At 37.9% G+C, this 15,842-nt stretch overlaps 3 protein-coding genes across 5 annotated transcripts; 2 read left to right on the top strand and 1 right to left on the bottom strand.

The window, feature by feature from the left end:
* Window positions 1-1,090: 1,090 nt before the first annotated feature.
* Window positions 1,091-4,191, top strand: LOC117636482 (probable ribose-5-phosphate isomerase 2). 3 transcript variants are annotated; one of them, XM_034371007.1, is made up of 4 exons: window positions 1,091-3,037; window positions 3,177-3,324; window positions 3,434-3,570; window positions 3,669-4,191. In XM_034371007.1, the coding sequence occupies exon 1, from the start codon at window positions 1,586-1,588 to the stop codon at window positions 2,363-2,365; it is 780 nt and encodes a 259-aa protein (XP_034226898.1). In that variant the 5' UTR covers window positions 1,091-1,585; the 3' UTR covers window positions 2,366-3,037; window positions 3,177-3,324; window positions 3,434-3,570; window positions 3,669-4,191. The 3 variants fall into 3 exon arrangements, with proteins under 3 accessions (XP_034226898.1, XP_034226890.1, XP_034226908.1); XM_034370999.1 differs by having other exon boundaries at window positions 3,434-4,191; XM_034371017.1 differs by having other exon boundaries at window positions 3,423-4,191.
* A 4,119-nt stretch (window positions 4,192-8,310) lies between these two features.
* LOC117615695 lies at window positions 8,311-12,635 on the top strand. The gene is made up of 9 exons (XM_034344830.1): window positions 8,311-8,851; window positions 9,242-9,429; window positions 9,965-10,143; window positions 10,525-10,809; window positions 10,902-10,960; window positions 11,065-11,101; window positions 11,213-11,284; window positions 11,469-11,790; window positions 11,981-12,635. The coding sequence occupies exons 1-9, from the start codon at window positions 8,719-8,721 to the stop codon at window positions 12,410-12,412; spliced, it is 1,707 nt and encodes a 568-aa protein (XP_034200721.1). The 5' UTR covers window positions 8,311-8,718; the 3' UTR covers window positions 12,413-12,635.
* Window positions 12,636-13,194: 559 nt separating this feature from the next.
* On the bottom strand, window positions 13,195-14,777 carry LOC117615570 (putative fasciclin-like arabinogalactan protein 20). The gene has a single exon (XM_034344670.1). The coding sequence runs from the start codon at window positions 14,468-14,470 to the stop codon at window positions 13,442-13,444; it is 1,029 nt and encodes a 342-aa protein (XP_034200561.1). The 5' UTR covers window positions 14,471-14,777; the 3' UTR covers window positions 13,195-13,441.
* Between the last annotated feature and the right edge of the window lie 1,065 nt (window positions 14,778-15,842).

The raw sequence follows: 15,842 nt of genomic DNA, 5'->3' as shown, positions 1-15,842 counted from the left end.
AACCAAACAAAATAAACTAAAATAAAATAACATATCACCGCTATATTTCAAAATTACAATTATTTATTAAATCCGGTGATTGGGTGCCAAAAGAAAGGAATCTGAGTGAGGAGAATATTATGCGGAGAATTGTAATAAGATAAGAGCAAGCAATCTCCATGGATGGCATGCGTTGTTTCCCACCATGCTTCTTTAAAATGAAAAAGAACACGTTAAAAAGTGTTAAACTGATTCCATTCATATATGATATATTTCTATTATTCTATATCAAAACGCTACACTCAAGTGAAGACCATTGATAATGGATGTCCTATTCCTAAAAAGTTCTCAACAAATAGACAATAGCATTCTGGATGGATGATATTAACCGTCTTTCTTATTCTTATAAAGGTTTGACACGGTTTTGTTCAAACTTTGATTTCAACATCCAAAGAGTAGGGTTTGGTTTACGCAAAGGACCTACTAGTGTACTGATTTGGAACAATTGCCCTTTTAAGAAAGGTATTGAGTTCGAGTATTAACATCCGTGTAGTGTGTGTGAGTTTTATTCGAATTTTGAAATCTCATGTTGCATTGACGACAGACTAAATACTCTTGTTTCTACCAAAACAAAAAACAAAAAACAAAAAAAACTCTATATATATATTTTCAATGAAACTAAATACTCAAAACTGTTATTAAAAAAAAAATAGAAACCTCGAACATTATAAATATAAAAATTAGTGGGTAGTTACCATGATATTCTACTTGAGAGCAGTTTCACTCTAGCTGTAAAAAGCTTAGAAAAAGTCGTGAAATTGTTACTTCTGATTTTTCAAAACAAATCCAACAAAACACGGAAGAGCCTATTCGGACTTGGAACTGAAGTTAATGAATATATAATAGTTGATGAATTTGCAAAAATAAATAAAATTCCCTTTTATGTGTTTTAATTATGTTTTCACCAAAAAAGAAAAAAAAAAGAATAACATTTCAAATAAAGTAAAAAAATCAATTTTCAATATATAATAGTTTTTTTTATAAAAAAAAATGTATATTAGAGCTCCACAGGATAGGGTTCTATAATTCTATGCCATTGCCATATAGTGACATAGGTGATATTGAATATTTTCCCCACCACGAAATATGCCCAAATCTTCCCCAATTTCAATTTTCAATGCAACCTCAGAAATTCCCTTCTTTTTTAAACCAACCCTCCTATTTCCCAGTTCCCACCACCTTCATGAGTCGTGACCCTTCTCCCCTATAAATACATCTCCTTCCCCCAACTCGCCTCCTCACAAACCCTATCTCCTCTCTTTCTTTTCCCCCAATGCTGACCGCCACACATTTCTAGATAGATAGATAGATAGATAATCACTTTACTCTTTCTTTTGTTTGGGCCTTCTTCTTCCTTCAAAACCCTGCTGTTTTTTTTGTCTGCCATGCTTGAATAACTTTGTCTGCCATGCTTGAATAACTCGAAAGGACGCTATTTCAATTCATTCATTTTTTCTGGGTTTTGATTCTTTTTCATTTTTAGGCTAACCCAATTCTGGGTTTTGAATAGCATCCTTCTTGTTGCCCCCATTTTGTTATTGGGTCCATGGAAGCTGGGATTTTGGTGTCTTCCCCAACCTCTTCCTCGCCTCTATCTACTCCCATTCCCTCTGTGATTCTAACCCAGGACGAGTTGAAGAAAATCGCAGCCTACAAAGCCGTGGAGTATGTCGAGTCTGGCATGGTCCTCGGCCTTGGCACCGGCTCCACCGCTAAGCACGCCGTGGACCGAATCGGTGAGCTTTTGCACCAGGGAAAGCTCCAGAACATCGTCGGAATACCCACTTCTAAGAAGACCCATGAACAAGCTCTGTCCGTGGGAATTCCATTGTCGGACCTCGATTCGCACCCTGTTCTTGATCTCGCGATCGATGGCGCCGATGAGGTCGATCCCCACCTCAATTTGGTCAAAGGCCGAGGTGGGTCGCTATTGAGGGAAAAGATGGTTGAAGGTGCTTGTAGGAAATTTGTGGTTATCGTTGATGAGTCCAAGCTTGTTAAGCATTTGGGGGGCAGTGGGCTCGCTATGCCGGTTGAGATTGTGCCCTTTTGCTGGAAATTCACGGCCAAAAGGCTGCAAGACTTGTTTGAGGACGCGGGTTGTGTTGGAAAGCTCAGGACTTTTGGTGAAAATGGTGAGCCTTTTGTGACAGACAATGGGAATTACATTGTGGACTTGTATTTCAAGAAAGATATTGGGGATTTGAAGGCAGCCAGTGACACAATTTTGCAGCTTGCTGGAGTTGTTGAGCATGGAATGTTCCTGGACATGGCGACGACTGTGATTGTCGCAAGCGAGCTTGGTATCACGGTGAAGAATAAGTAGTAGGTCATGAAATTTCGGAGCTAGTTCGAGATGGGCATCTAACTTATTACATGTAGGAGCAATTTATATGGACTTGGTTTCCAATCGAACTGTCGAAAACTGGGTCTTTATTGTAACGAGGGAAGTTTTTTCTCCTAGAATTAATTTATACTATTTTTTGGGAGGGTCTCCTAACATTTTGATATTTGCTTTGATCCATTGAGCAAGAAGTATTACGAAGTTTGGATTTTTGGGTAGCTGAATGACTGGCAGTTTATGTTTGATGATGGCTGTCATGTTGCTTTGATATAAACTCGACCGCATTAGTAATGGAATGTTCTCACTTTTTACAAATAGACATCCATGAATTTGAATGGAATGGTTCAGATTTTCAATTGCAGTTACACTGTGTAGTTACTATCATTGAATTGCATAATCTTTGTATTCTCATCAGGACTATTTTTCACCTTGTAAATGAACTCAAGATCAGAAAAGGGTACCTAGTGTTATAATTTTTTCCATTGAAATTGTGCAGTAATTCTTAGCCCCCAAATAAGTGATTTGGTCGTTACAAAGGTGTTCTTTTCAGTGCGGAGAACCCATGGACAGGGAGATGTTCTCATTGATATGCAGCTTTGTGAAATGGATGCAAATACTATTTAGGAGATGACTATCAACGTGGGAGTTGACGAGGTAATTGTTGTGTTCACTTGTTCCAAATATTTTTGTTACAACTTTAGCATTTGTTTGGTTTCTCGCCAAATGATTTTGGATTTTCTTATGTGCTCATTAGTATCAAACACACTCTGACCGATACTCTGATATAGCATAGACCAGAACAATACGACGAATGAAAATCTTGATCAAGGAACATGCATTGAACCTCAAATGGCAGGGGACACGGTGAAAGAGGAAAGAAACATTTCTTTCAAGATTATGGTTGGCAAATCTGAAGAGATTGTTTGTTGCGCAGAAGCACGGTAGGGTGTTTTTAATTCACTCTTCAGTTTCCTTGTTCTTTCTTGGGTTTGTAGTGAAACAGTTTCGCAGTGACTCTATGAAAGTATTCATTGATCAGTTGCACAACAGTGTCCAGGGTGTTGATGGGCAATACTTGCAAGTGAAATTATAACAAGGAAATTCTACAGAGTCCCGAGCTTTATCCTGGTTTTTACTATGAGAATTGACAGCGGCAACCCCATGATGCTATGGAAGTTATTGGCCAGGTACTATCTGACGTGTTGTCACTTGTCCTAACCACTGCCATATTGACATTTTATGGCGCATTTTGTACTTCGCTTGATGTCTGCATTCTGGTATGCAGACAAATTCACCCAAGATATGCTCATAATGTTCCTCTCCCTTGGAATGGTGGGGAGGGAGCATTTGATTCTTCCCATGGTAGTTAATGTCAAGATGTCATCTTCATTGCTTTCTAACTTTTAACACGACTCGACTTTGGGATTCTTTCGAGGAGCCTGTCTTCCAAGTAAACAAGATCTCTGGTATATGCTCATTCTTGGTTTGTAGACAGCTTTGCTCACGTTCATTCTTGTCTCATAGGCCGTACTTCTTTAGAGGTTTGGTTATCATCAGATTAAGAAAAAATTTGATCTGTTAAGCAATGCTTTCCCCACAACAAAATGAACACAACACAACTGGAAATGGTTTTGAGATTAGGAAATGGACAATTGTCAATTCATTTGTGTTGTGTCATTCTTGACCTATGCCTGATTGCAGATACCCTCAGTTTGCTGGTTGAGGGTGACTGCAAGAAGGTTGTAGTCGATTTGTTGTGTTTGGCTGAGACCATACTTTCAAGTAATCAATATATTTTGCAGCTCCCATTGCAAGTTTGTAAAATGCAGAGAGAGAGAGAGAGAGAGAGAGAGAGAGAGAGACGTAATGTGATGTTATTCTCATTTAATGTCTTCGTCTGAACATATTTGACAAGGGGAGTTGAACATGACCCCTATTTTGGATGAAGTTGACCTTAGACAGCTGCCTAGGTTCATGCCTCCTGAATGATTGCCCCATTTTCTGCACAAACAAAATACGTGTATGGCTGTTTTACCGGTTCGAGTTTGACGTTGTGAATGCATGGAGATCATTGCCATTCTCTTCTGCACTTGTTTGTTTGATGTAAAAATTTGTATATTATTATGATGTCCGCTTGCTCCCAACTTCCCATTATCTCATATTTTTTGGGCTGCCTTAATTATGCAGCATCGTCTTCTATGCATGGCCTTGTATTTGGGCTTTGATGACAATGAAGATTCTGAGCCAAACCCATATTCTGAACTCAAATAAGAATCTAGATTCGGAATTGGGTCCAAATTCCAATCCACAGATGGCATAGATGGAAGGGAGCAGGCCCATTTTTGCAACGTCCATAAGGCACGATGGGAAAATGTTCTGATTGGGCCAGAAGCTGTTTTTTCTTATTCTTTTTAACGGTGAAAAGCAGATATGGATTGATAGATTAGTTGAATAAAATCGACAAAGAAGGATGGATAGATAGGTAATTCGCAATTGGTAGGCAGGATGCACCAATTATTGTCATTTCCTTCGCATCAAAAAAGTGAAAGCTGATGATTTCAAGCACGAGAGAGAGAGAGAGAGAGAGAGAGAGAGAGAGAGAGAGGAAAGTATCTTTCTATCTTTGTATCTCATGTAATCCACCAGCCTAGCGTTTTCCACTACTAACTAAATTTATAGCTCAGGCCTATCACCACACACAAGACAAAATGATAAAAGTCCGCATTTTGGGCATGTCCTTTTCATAGTTGCGCATTAAGATATCGAGATCGAATTGATTGGTGTTATGTTATTTATGAGCCTGAGAGCATGAGGAGGAGGAGGAGGATCCAACTGTTTTTTCGGGACTATTATTGCCCCTACCAATAATACCATTTTTTTAAGTTTAAAAAAAAAATACCCAAAATTATGACGGCAAATACGATAAAAAAGGGGCACTTATTGCATATCTATAATTTGTTTTTTGGTCACAAAATGTGTAGCGTAAGAAATGTTAGGTGCCACTCTAGTTAGACTTAGATCTAAAAACCAACACATCCACCTTCACCGTGAGTTATATGTACGGACAAAATCAATTCGCTTCCTTTATGTAACATTCAAGAAATGCATAATTTTCTTCTTCTTTTTTTTTTTTTTTTTTTTTTTTTTTTTTTTTTTTTTTTTTTTTTCTAGGTTTGGTGGGGATGGAGGGAGAAGCTCAGTGAGGTTAGACTGTAGTGTAGTAGATAGATCCCACCATTGATTGATCACATGCATGCACACCTTTTCAGCCACCACTGATGACTGATCTGATCTGATCTGGTCCCCCATCATCCCTCCCAAATCCAATCACCTTTTAATTCCCAGAATGCGTTCACAAATGCAAATGCATGCAGCTGTGAAGATTATTCTGCAAAATATAACAAAGAAGTTATTTTCCAGAAGTGAAGATAGAATATGACATTGGCGTTGCGTACCAGTTAACTTACATTACATTTGAGACATACATACATACATACGTGCTTTGTCTTGTGATTTGGTCATAATCCGATTGGCCTTCACAAATATATTAAGATGGTGTATGAATTTGGATGTTTTATTTAGACAAGCTACTTTTGATGTAGACTTCAAAACCACTCCATTTAAAACGGTTAAGCCAATTAAGCTATATTTTTACACAAACCAACCACAGCCATTAACAAAAGGTTTGGATTCGCTTCGTTTAGTTGGAGGTTGGACTTGGATTCAGACATTGTTTGTATGTCGCTCTCCCTTGTCCTAATTTAACTTTCCATCTAATGCTTACTCAATTAAGTACAGGATTTGGATCCGTGAATAACCAGTTTTGTCTTTTGATACAAGCTAATTGAGGAGGATGAATTCGAACATAAGCTATCAGGTGCATAAACAAATACTCTCAACTACTTGAGTTAGAATCTCTTGTTTTTATTTTTATTTTTATTTTTTTGTTATACAAGCGATATTGAATGGAGAAATCAAATTTAGAACGTCAAATATATAGATAAATACTCTTAATCACTTGAAGTACAAACATAATCTCCTTATTGTTCAGATATAATACTTACCCAAACTTAATTTTTTAACACGTTAATATAATATTGAACATTTCTTATTATTTATAAAACTAAATAATCATGTCAAGGACTTCTGTATTGGATCATGCGCCTCAATTTCATTAATACCGTTAAGAAGCGGTACCAAATTTTAAAATATTTATTTATATGCGCGTGAATTTTTTAATTAAATTATATTTCTGTGATTTATTTTTTCAATTTGACAAAAGAATTGTACTGTTATCCTGGACATCCTTTGGCAAGTGATTCACAAGACTCTAACAAAAACTTGAATTTTCCTAACATAGGAAAAGGACTAAAGAGAAGTCTGTCATTTGAATAGCCATCTAGTTAGTCTTAATTATTGTCGTTATTATATGGAAATTACGAACATCTATTATCCCAGAATTGGAATGACATTATTGGAGATTATTTATTTTTGTCAAAATTATAGGAATGACATTAATTAATTTACATACAGGTAAAGAAAGTTGGCATGTCATTCATTTGACGCCACATTATTAGCATCAATCAATCAAGAAAGCAAACAGATCTTCATTTCTTTTGGTAAGAAATGCATGATGATCTTTAGTTGTCAAAATGTGCTTTTAATTTTTTTATTTTTGTTTTAAATTATTTTTATAAAAAAGATGATAGTATATTAAACTCACATATATATTATACAGATGCTATAACTCAAATTTATGACTTTTATTGAAAGAACAATTACTCCAAACTATTACACTAATAAATTATTTGCGCTATAAGCCATTTTAAAAGCAGTAAATATATTCATTTTACCGAAAAAAGGAAGAGCAAATATATTGTAGAGAGATGACGTCAGGTGTTTCACACGGCAATAAGCGCCCTGCTTTTGACGTTGTTGGTCGCTGCCAAATTCCGTGTTGGTGTCGGCTGGGTCCCACGTGTCCTTCTCTAATCGCGGTCTACGCCCCTACATTACCTCGAACAGCCCACCCAATTAGCATCTTGCACCCCCTAAATTACCTGTTGAGCACCGCGATTTCGTGAATCAATTGGGTTTTATTTTTTCTTAATCTTTTTACTTAATTTCTTCATTGGATCAATTTTGGTATACTTTTGGTGCCGGCCCTTCTTTTTCTGAATATTATATAAATGTAAACATTTTTATATTTATGGAAAATTTTTGCATGAGGAAGCGGATGCGTTTTATATGCCATGGATCTCGTAGATTAGATGGAAAAACAGATTGAAAAGCTTTTGTTGAGTCGCAATCTTTGAATGATCTCGATTCAGAAATAATATTAATACAAAAATATGACGTTTGTGGTGCACCTAAACCAAACGCACTAGCTCAAATCAAAATAACGAAATCCGTTAACAGAAGAATAATATAATAATTCAAGATTGAAAATATATAATTAATTTTTAACATAAAATACTTACTAAAGAATTTTTCATATAATTCAGATAAGTATAAAATGCAACTTCAGTTGTCAACATGCCGTCGGTTCCAATCCATTCCGTCCCTCCAAAGATACTTCCGTTTTGTTCTCATTCACCTATAAATCCGAAACAGATTCCATTCAGTGCCTTCATATTAAAAGTACTTTCCAATTAAGTTTATAATTGAAGTTTATATGAGTACCCACAAAGAAGGCAGAGAATGTAAAGCATTTATATCATTGACAATGGCAACTTGGTGAGGACCAGAGGTCCAATGGGTGGGACACTAAATGAAAATGGAAAATGTGAGCAGCCCCTACAAAATAAAAAACAAAAAGCGTTAAAGGTGAACTGAATAAAATAAAGAAAAAGAAGAAGAAAAGCAGAAAGGACAAATAAAGAAAAGTGGTATAAATTATTAAGTAGGGGGAGCAAACAAACAGTTGTGGGTTTTATGGAACTGTGTTGGTTTGCTTAATGCACTCATATTTCAACAAGGAGAGAGAGCGAGAGAGCGAGAGAGAGAGAGACAGAGTGAGGGAGCTGAGGCTTTGGCTTTAGCTTTGAGGCGCTAAGCAATCCTTTATTCATTTCACACCCGCCTTTTTCTTACCCCACCTCCCCACCCCCATGTGACTTCGGAGACTCCATTTTTGCCTTCTTATAAATCCCTTACCACCAAGAATGTGACCAGATTAGAACGCTGACACACAACTCACTCATTTCACCATTTTAATTATACTTCTTTTTCAAGATTTGGGTTTTGTACCTAAACCAAATCTTGGAAATGGGCTTGATTCGTATCTGGCTTCTGTCCTGAGATTTCTGTGAACAGAGAGTGGAAAGACTCTGCAAATGACGCGCTTGCTGGTTGCCACCTCTCTTTGCTTCTTCTTCTTCTTTCTGGTTTTGGGTTCTGGGAGCTGCCTTTCAGCTCTAACTCGAAATGGACTCCGACCCACCAGAGATACTCTCAAATTTAGTCTAGGTACGTTTCTTAATTCGATTGTTTAAATGGGTTTTATCTTGTATGCTTCTTTGGTTGCTGAGGAGGAGGCTTTAGGAGGAGAAGAAATGGAAAATGAGATTTTTGGAGTCATTGTTGTTTTTGGGCTTCAAGACAACGTAACAATACATAACCTTTATCCCAATTCATTGCCAGTTTTTCATTTCATCTTTATTCTTATTTTGATGAAAGATCGAATCTTTTTTCCACTATTACTCAGCAAACAAACAAGCCAAATGCTTTTCTGTTCCAAACCAATAACATTTCTTTTACTTTCAAAATTACTTTGAGAGTTTTCACGTCTGAATGGCGCAGCAGCTGAAATTTTGCAGCTTTCTAACCTTATAACATTGCTTCTTGTTGTTTTTTCAGTGGATGAAAATCTAGGGTCGTGGAGAAATGGAATCTCAGAAGAGACTGCACAATCCCCAGGGCCTGCAAGCGATGCACCTCAAGGCACGCTTGTTTTGGCGGCTAAAAGGACCAACAGGCCAGATATTCTTAGCCGGTTTAAGCGTTATCGCGGAGGCTGGGACATTGCTAATCGGCACTACTGGGCAGTAAGTCTTGGTTCCTTCTTGTCATTTAATTCGTTGATTGTGATTTATGAGATGTGTGCATACTTGCAGTCAATCTAGCTCGAGTATTGGTTTAGGCTGTAGAATTTGATTGTTAAAGCATAATTCGTGGCCCTTTTCTTAACTTATTGGATATGATATCATATAAAAGTATGATGCTTGTTTGTTTGTGATGAAAAGTGTGAAGATTTTAAATGATCAAGAAATAGTGAGATCTATCTTTCATTGGCTGAAATTATTATTATTATTATTTTCTATGGTGAGGAACATAATTTTATTTAATTAATATCTAACAGGAGGCAGACCACTAGAATGCAATTTTGTTATGTGATGATACATCAAAATTTCCAATAAAGCTTAATTTTTTCTCTGTACCTACTCGTTCTGTTCGGCCTCTTTGAACTGCTGTTAGATAAATATTTAGTAATAATAATAATAGGAATTGTGATGCTCATATTATTACTTGTACATTTAAGTTTCTCATGTATTCCTTAGTAATATGATCTCTTTTCTGCAGTCGGTTGGATTTACAGGTGCCGCTGGTTTCATTATTTCTGTCCTATGGTTTGTTGCTTTTGGCATGGTTCTTGTGGTTCATCATTGCTGTGGATGGAGAATAAACATTAAAGAGGAAGAATCACACCGCTCACAGAAGATATGCCTGATTCTGCTACTAGTCTTCACATGTGCTGCTGCGTAATGCTCTGAACTTCATATGAATATATATGGATATTGTTCTAAACTAACTAATATTATTAGCTTTGGTGTTGAATTTATGTTTCTTTTGCCCATTTTCCTGCCCTTCTTCTCCGCATACAATTAGTTTTGGTTCATATTTAGAGTTGCACACCCAAAAAAAAATCGTTCGGGAAATTCATCTTTTCGGCCTAAGATTGTATATAGTAACATTCTTTTTTCTTTCTTTTTGGTGTGGGGAAGTTTTCAACATATACTTATTAAGGTCCACACGTGATGGTATTGGCCATCTGTTGTGCTAGGAAGGCAGTTTTGTGACCTTATGCATCTCTCAGGTGTCCCTTTTCTAACATGATATGCTATATCTTCTCAATCACACAGGATTGGATGTGTTCTTCTTTCTGTTGGGCAAGATGAATTTCATGACGAAGCGATGCGCACTCTAAATTATGTTGTAAACCAGTCCGACTACACTGTACAGACTCTGAGAAATGTCACAGAGTATCTGTCCCTTGCAAAGGCTATTAGTGTGGCCCAGATTTTCTTACCTTCTGATGTCATGGATGGTATTGACAAGCTGAATCTAGATCTGAACACTGCAGCAAATACACTGACAGAGAAGACAAGTGAAAATTCTGTTAAAGTAAAAAGAGTCTTCAGTGCTGTGTATGTCTTCTTAAACTTCCGTAGTACTATCTAATCAAGGGGTTATACTGAAACCCCTTGTTTTTAATGTACTAACGAGTTAAATGTTGCAGGCGTTCAGCTTTAATCACCGTGGCAGCGGTGATGCTTCTCCTAGCTGTGATTGGTCTTTGTATGTATCACCCTAAACAATTTGATGAATGAAATCTATTATTTGGTCTTCTTGTATTTTGCACTTTTTGTCTCTTTGTAACTCATTAATGTATCTTGTTGCAGTTCTGTCCATCCTTGGGAACCAACATGCGATCCACATGTAGGTTGTCCTTGTATTTGTCAATTTTTTTACATTTGTATTAATTCTTCTACTCTTCACATTATGGAGGGGTTTCATATCTCCGTCTGACAAAGCCGTCATATTTTTCAGATTTATTGTTAGTGGATGGTTACTCGTAGCAATTACATTCATTCTTTCTGGAGTCTTTGTCATCCTTAACAAGTAAGAATATGTTATCTTCGATAGAAATGTTTATATTTATGTTCTTTTTACTTGATTGTCTGGTGAATCAGAAACTCAACAGAGTACTTTGGTGATTGTGATTGTATTATGCCTCCTTATCCAGCAGGGATTATGCTAATGCCCTCACCTGAAATATTTTTCGTTTTTATCTTTTGTGTTTCAGTACTGTGTCTGACACCTGCATGGCCATGGAAGAGTGGGTAGAACATCCTCATGCTGAAACAGCACTTAGCAACATCCTTCCATGTGTTGACCAGAGAACCACAAATAAGACACTTAGCCAGAGTAAACAAGTTATCAACGACATTGTAAATGTTGTCAACCAGTTCATCTATACATATGCCAATACGTATCCATCCCCTGCCGATCCTTATTATTACAATCAGTCCGGGCCTCTGATGCCACCTCTCTGTTACCCATATGATTCTCAGTTGAGAGATAGTCAGTGTGGGGATCAAGAGGTGTCTATTTCAAATGCGTCTTTGGTAAGAATCATTGACTTTGACTATTTTAGTCATTTGGATAATTTGGTGTCTTTATATATGTTGCTGGAAGCTGTTTGATTTGCGTAACATGCATTGAGGGGATGAAAATACAACATCCTGAAATTACGAGATAAGGCAGTATGTATGATGGCTTGCTTAAACAAATATTTGGTTCGTTGGAATTCTTCAGGTTTGGCAGAATTATACATGTGAAGTCTCGGTATCTGGGATGTGCACCACAGTTGGAAGGATAAGCCCAGACATCTACACTCAGCTGGTTGCAGCAGTTAATGAGAGCTATGCACTTCAGCACTATACTCCACCCTTATTGAGCCTCCAGGATTGTAATTTTGTTCGAGACACATTTCGAACAATCACGTCAAGTTATTGCCCTCCATTGGACCATTATCTGAAAATTGTAAATGCAGGGTTGGCCCTGATATCAGTTGGAGTCTTGCTCTGTCTTGTTCTCTGGGTACTCTATGCAAACCGCCCCGGAAGAAGGGAGCTAGTGTTTGTGAAACTATCCTTACCGATAAAAGGCAGGAGAAAAAAGAGCAGTTCCAACAATAATACCAATAATAGCAGCAGCATTGATGTATCGTCATCAAATGAAGTCTAGGTCTTAAGAGTAGAAAACAGTTATACAACTAGGATTTACTATTGTCATTATCTTTTAGAGTGAATATTAAAAAGAAAAATCGAGTGGGGCGAAGCTCCATTCCGAGTTGGGGGCTAATATCCCGTTCTTGTACTGTTTGGGGTTTCTTATGTATAGTTAAAGGAATCTAAATATTGTTGATGTTTGTAATGCCTTTGGTTCTGAGAAGTATTTTGAGGAAGTATTTTGATCCAGTTTAGTGCTTGAAACCAATGCTGCTCACATCCCTTGATTATTATGCAGTGATCAAAGAAGACGATCATTATGCTTTAATTATGGCTAAAATTGATCCCTTCATGCATCACTTGTGCTGAAATGGTGCCTGCTTGGACAAGACAATGTCTGGATTAGAAATTTATGGTTGCGGTGTTTGGTTAGTGCCTGAGACTTATCTGTAAAGATGTTTTGCAAAATTAAAGAAGCTCTGAGAAAGAAATGCTGTCTGAAGTAGTTTTGGGTCCATAAACAGTTGAAATCATGAGACATATTGCATCACAAGGATGACTTTTTGGCCCAAAAGAAATGACGCAAAATGATGCTTTAGAACTTCACTTGGCTTCCAGATTACAGAAAGTCATTCCATTTAGTAAAAGATACAACAAAGACCCGTCTGATCCAAGCAAGTTAGGGCTTATCCAGTGGCGTGAGCAGAGCAGACAACTAATGCGTCCAAGATTCAAAATACACAAAGCTTTAATTTTTAAATCCAGAACAAGCACACTACAGAACCAGTACTCTTCTTCTTTGTAAAATTCTGAAGGCTTTAATTCTTCACTGAATGCCTATCTCTAAATTTCTGAATCACAATCAGATACACAGGAAAAGAGACGGCCTATCCACAAAATCAAACTTCAAAAAGAACCAACTTTCCATCTTATTACAAGAAAAGCTATTGATAAAAGAAAATTCTTCACAAAACAGACACTTGTTTGTAAGAAACAACACTTTCTGAACATCTTCATCTTCACCAGAGCAAATTGTCAAATTCTCTTAAAACTCAGTATTATCAAAAGGCACCTCATCGTTGGTTCCACTCTCAGGTGAAGACTCATCTGCAACTTCTGGCATCTCTAGCATTACAAGACTCTCGCGGAGACCATGAACAACCAAGGAGTCGCTGTAGTACATGTTCGCAAAGAAAACCGGAACTCCATTAAGCAACAACACGTCACCAGACCTGGAGATGGTGATAGTAAACCCCTCCATATACGTCGGCAAAACAGTCCCTTCGTCGAAACGCACCAAATCGCTCCACAAAAGCCGGCAGGGAACGACATGTCGGAGAAAGATGGAAGGGTATTGCAGAGGGTTCTCAATTGCTTGGTCAAGAGGAGCAAAGACAGTCATCGAATTCGGGTTCTTGAACCCCACAAGCTGTAAATCAAGAAACGAGGCCATGACATTGTACCCATTTGACCTCAGAACCGCACTCGCTCCTTCAAACCAAGAAGCACCCGGAAACCCAATTGTGGTTGTAACGTTCGCTGACGATGACGATGTCGAAGACTCACATACCGGATCTGGAACGGGGCTCCGAATTGGGATGGGAAGCTGAAAATTGGCGTCGAAAAATTTATCAACTCCGAAAATGATCAAAAACCCATCATCGTAAAGGGGCGCTGCGGATGTAATCTTGACGTTGTTGAGTGAAATTGGGGCCCCGGAGGACGGTGTGGTGACGATGAGAGAGTGCCCAGATAGCAAAGTTGGGATCTTGGTGCCGGCGGGGAGGGCTTTGAGGGTCTGGAGGGGCAGAGGGAGAGGGCAGAAGTGGATTTGGAGCAGAGAGAGGGAGGGCTGACCCGATCGGGTGAAGGCGGTGTCTGGTGGAGCGAAGATGGTGAGAGAAGGGGACTGTGGGACGAGGGACTGAGAGACGAGCTCGAGAGTCAGAGCCATAGAGACGAAACCTGAATCCGAGAGGATTTCGGCGGCGTCGAGGACGGCTTGGTTGGGGAGGGAAGAGGAGAGAGAGAGGAGTGAAAGGAGAATGAGGGAGACGAGCAGCAGTGCGGCCATTGATAGATGGTATGGAGAGCTTCAAGAATAAAAGGAGGTCTTTTTCTTTGAGTGAGTGATTCTGTTGGTTGCAGACGCAGAGTGCGAGTGAGAGAGTGACAGAGGCACCGGATGTAAATTTAGAGAGGGCTGGTTTTCGTTTTAGCGGGAAATAGTAGACAGGTGGCGGTACGTGGTTTGTTGATGTTCAGGTGTTCGTTACAACGAGTCGGTTAGGCGGTTGGATTTGAAACGACGAGAAGGACCGTCGTTTGTAGAAATAGAATTACAGTTTTACACACTCGTTTTCATCTAGTTAATTCTGGAAGATAAATTAACATCCATCCCAAGATAAAATCCAAGTAATTAAATTGAAAAGCTTACATGGCTTCCATGAATCATGATCACCAATTCAAATATAAGAAAGTGAAAAATCAGCTCACCTACTCAACTCCATTATAGAAGAACATGCACCAATTGTATATTAGACGTACGTCAATTTTCTACAAAAATAAATTAAGAACTAATTACTTCCACTGGTCAAAATCAATCCACATAATCATTGCTAATTTTATAAGCATGCTCTTGTAGTCGTACTTCCTGCAAATCCTAAACATGTTTGTTGATCAACCACATTACCTGCTTAAACTATACCTAGAAAAAGATAAAAGCAAGAGGTAATATTAGAGTATTCGTCTTAAGTTCGTATTAATTTTGGTTTAGGTCACGAAAAAGAGAAAAAAAGATTTGATTTGGTGATGCAACAGTTCAGGACTTACATGTGGGTGGCCCACATCCAACTTATGTACAAAACCCATATGTTAAATTAGCGATCAATAATCAACATAAAGTTGGGATAAAGCATCTGGCTACTAGGCATGAAGATAGCTTTTGATAGACCAGAATCGTTTATGGAGGGAAATATCTTATACGTGGTTCTTCGTATAATTATTTTTAGTGATTTTAGGTGATTTTGAAAAGAAGCACAAATCACTTAAAGTGATTATTTGAAAAAATAATTCTCCACAAAAGTGATTATTGACCTCTCTAAAATCACTCGCAAACTTTTATATATGTATATATTTAACTAATCACTTTTGAGGTTGCATGTTTAGAGTTTCTCCGACCTCCTACCTCCATGCATCATGCATGGAAAAGGGAAAGATAATGAGTACCATATTAGTTATTTTAAAAAATGGGATCATTTCATACTTAATTTGATCAATCAAAGAGATTATGAAATTAATTTGATCATTGTCAACCAAACACGACAACTATGGGAACTTACTAGAGCTCCTCCCAAGAGGGTCAACCAAACACGTGGCAAACAAATAAAGCTTCTCAAAGAGCCAACGTTTGCTCAATAAGTCAAATGTCTTCAAATTCGGAGATC

The sequence above is a fragment of the Prunus dulcis genome, chromosome 1 (assembly GCF_902201215.1).
Source record: "Prunus dulcis chromosome 1, ALMONDv2, whole genome shotgun sequence".
Classification (NCBI taxonomy): domain Eukaryota; kingdom Viridiplantae; phylum Streptophyta; class Magnoliopsida; order Rosales; family Rosaceae; genus Prunus; species Prunus dulcis.
This window is presented reverse-complemented; position numbering and strand designations above follow the sequence as displayed.

Coding starts and splice junctions, on each gene's coding strand:
- LOC117636482 (XM_034371007.1), top strand. CDS start 1,586: ATGGAAGCTGGGATTTTGGTGTCTTCCCCAACCTCTTCCTCGCCTCTA.
- LOC117615695 (XM_034344830.1), top strand. CDS start 8,719: ATGACGCGCTTGCTGGTTGCCACCTCTCTTTGCTTCTTCTTCTTCTTT. Junction 11,285..11,468: donor GTCTTTGTCATCCTTAACAA/GTAAGAATATGT, acceptor TTTGTGTTTCAG/TACTGTGTCTGACACCTGCA. Junction 11,791..11,980: donor CTATTTCAAATGCGTCTTTG/GTAAGAATCATT, acceptor GGAATTCTTCAG/GTTTGGCAGAATTATACATG.
- LOC117615570 (XM_034344670.1), bottom strand. CDS start 14,470: ATGGCCGCACTGCTGCTCGTCTCCCTCATTCTCCTTTCACTCCTCTCT.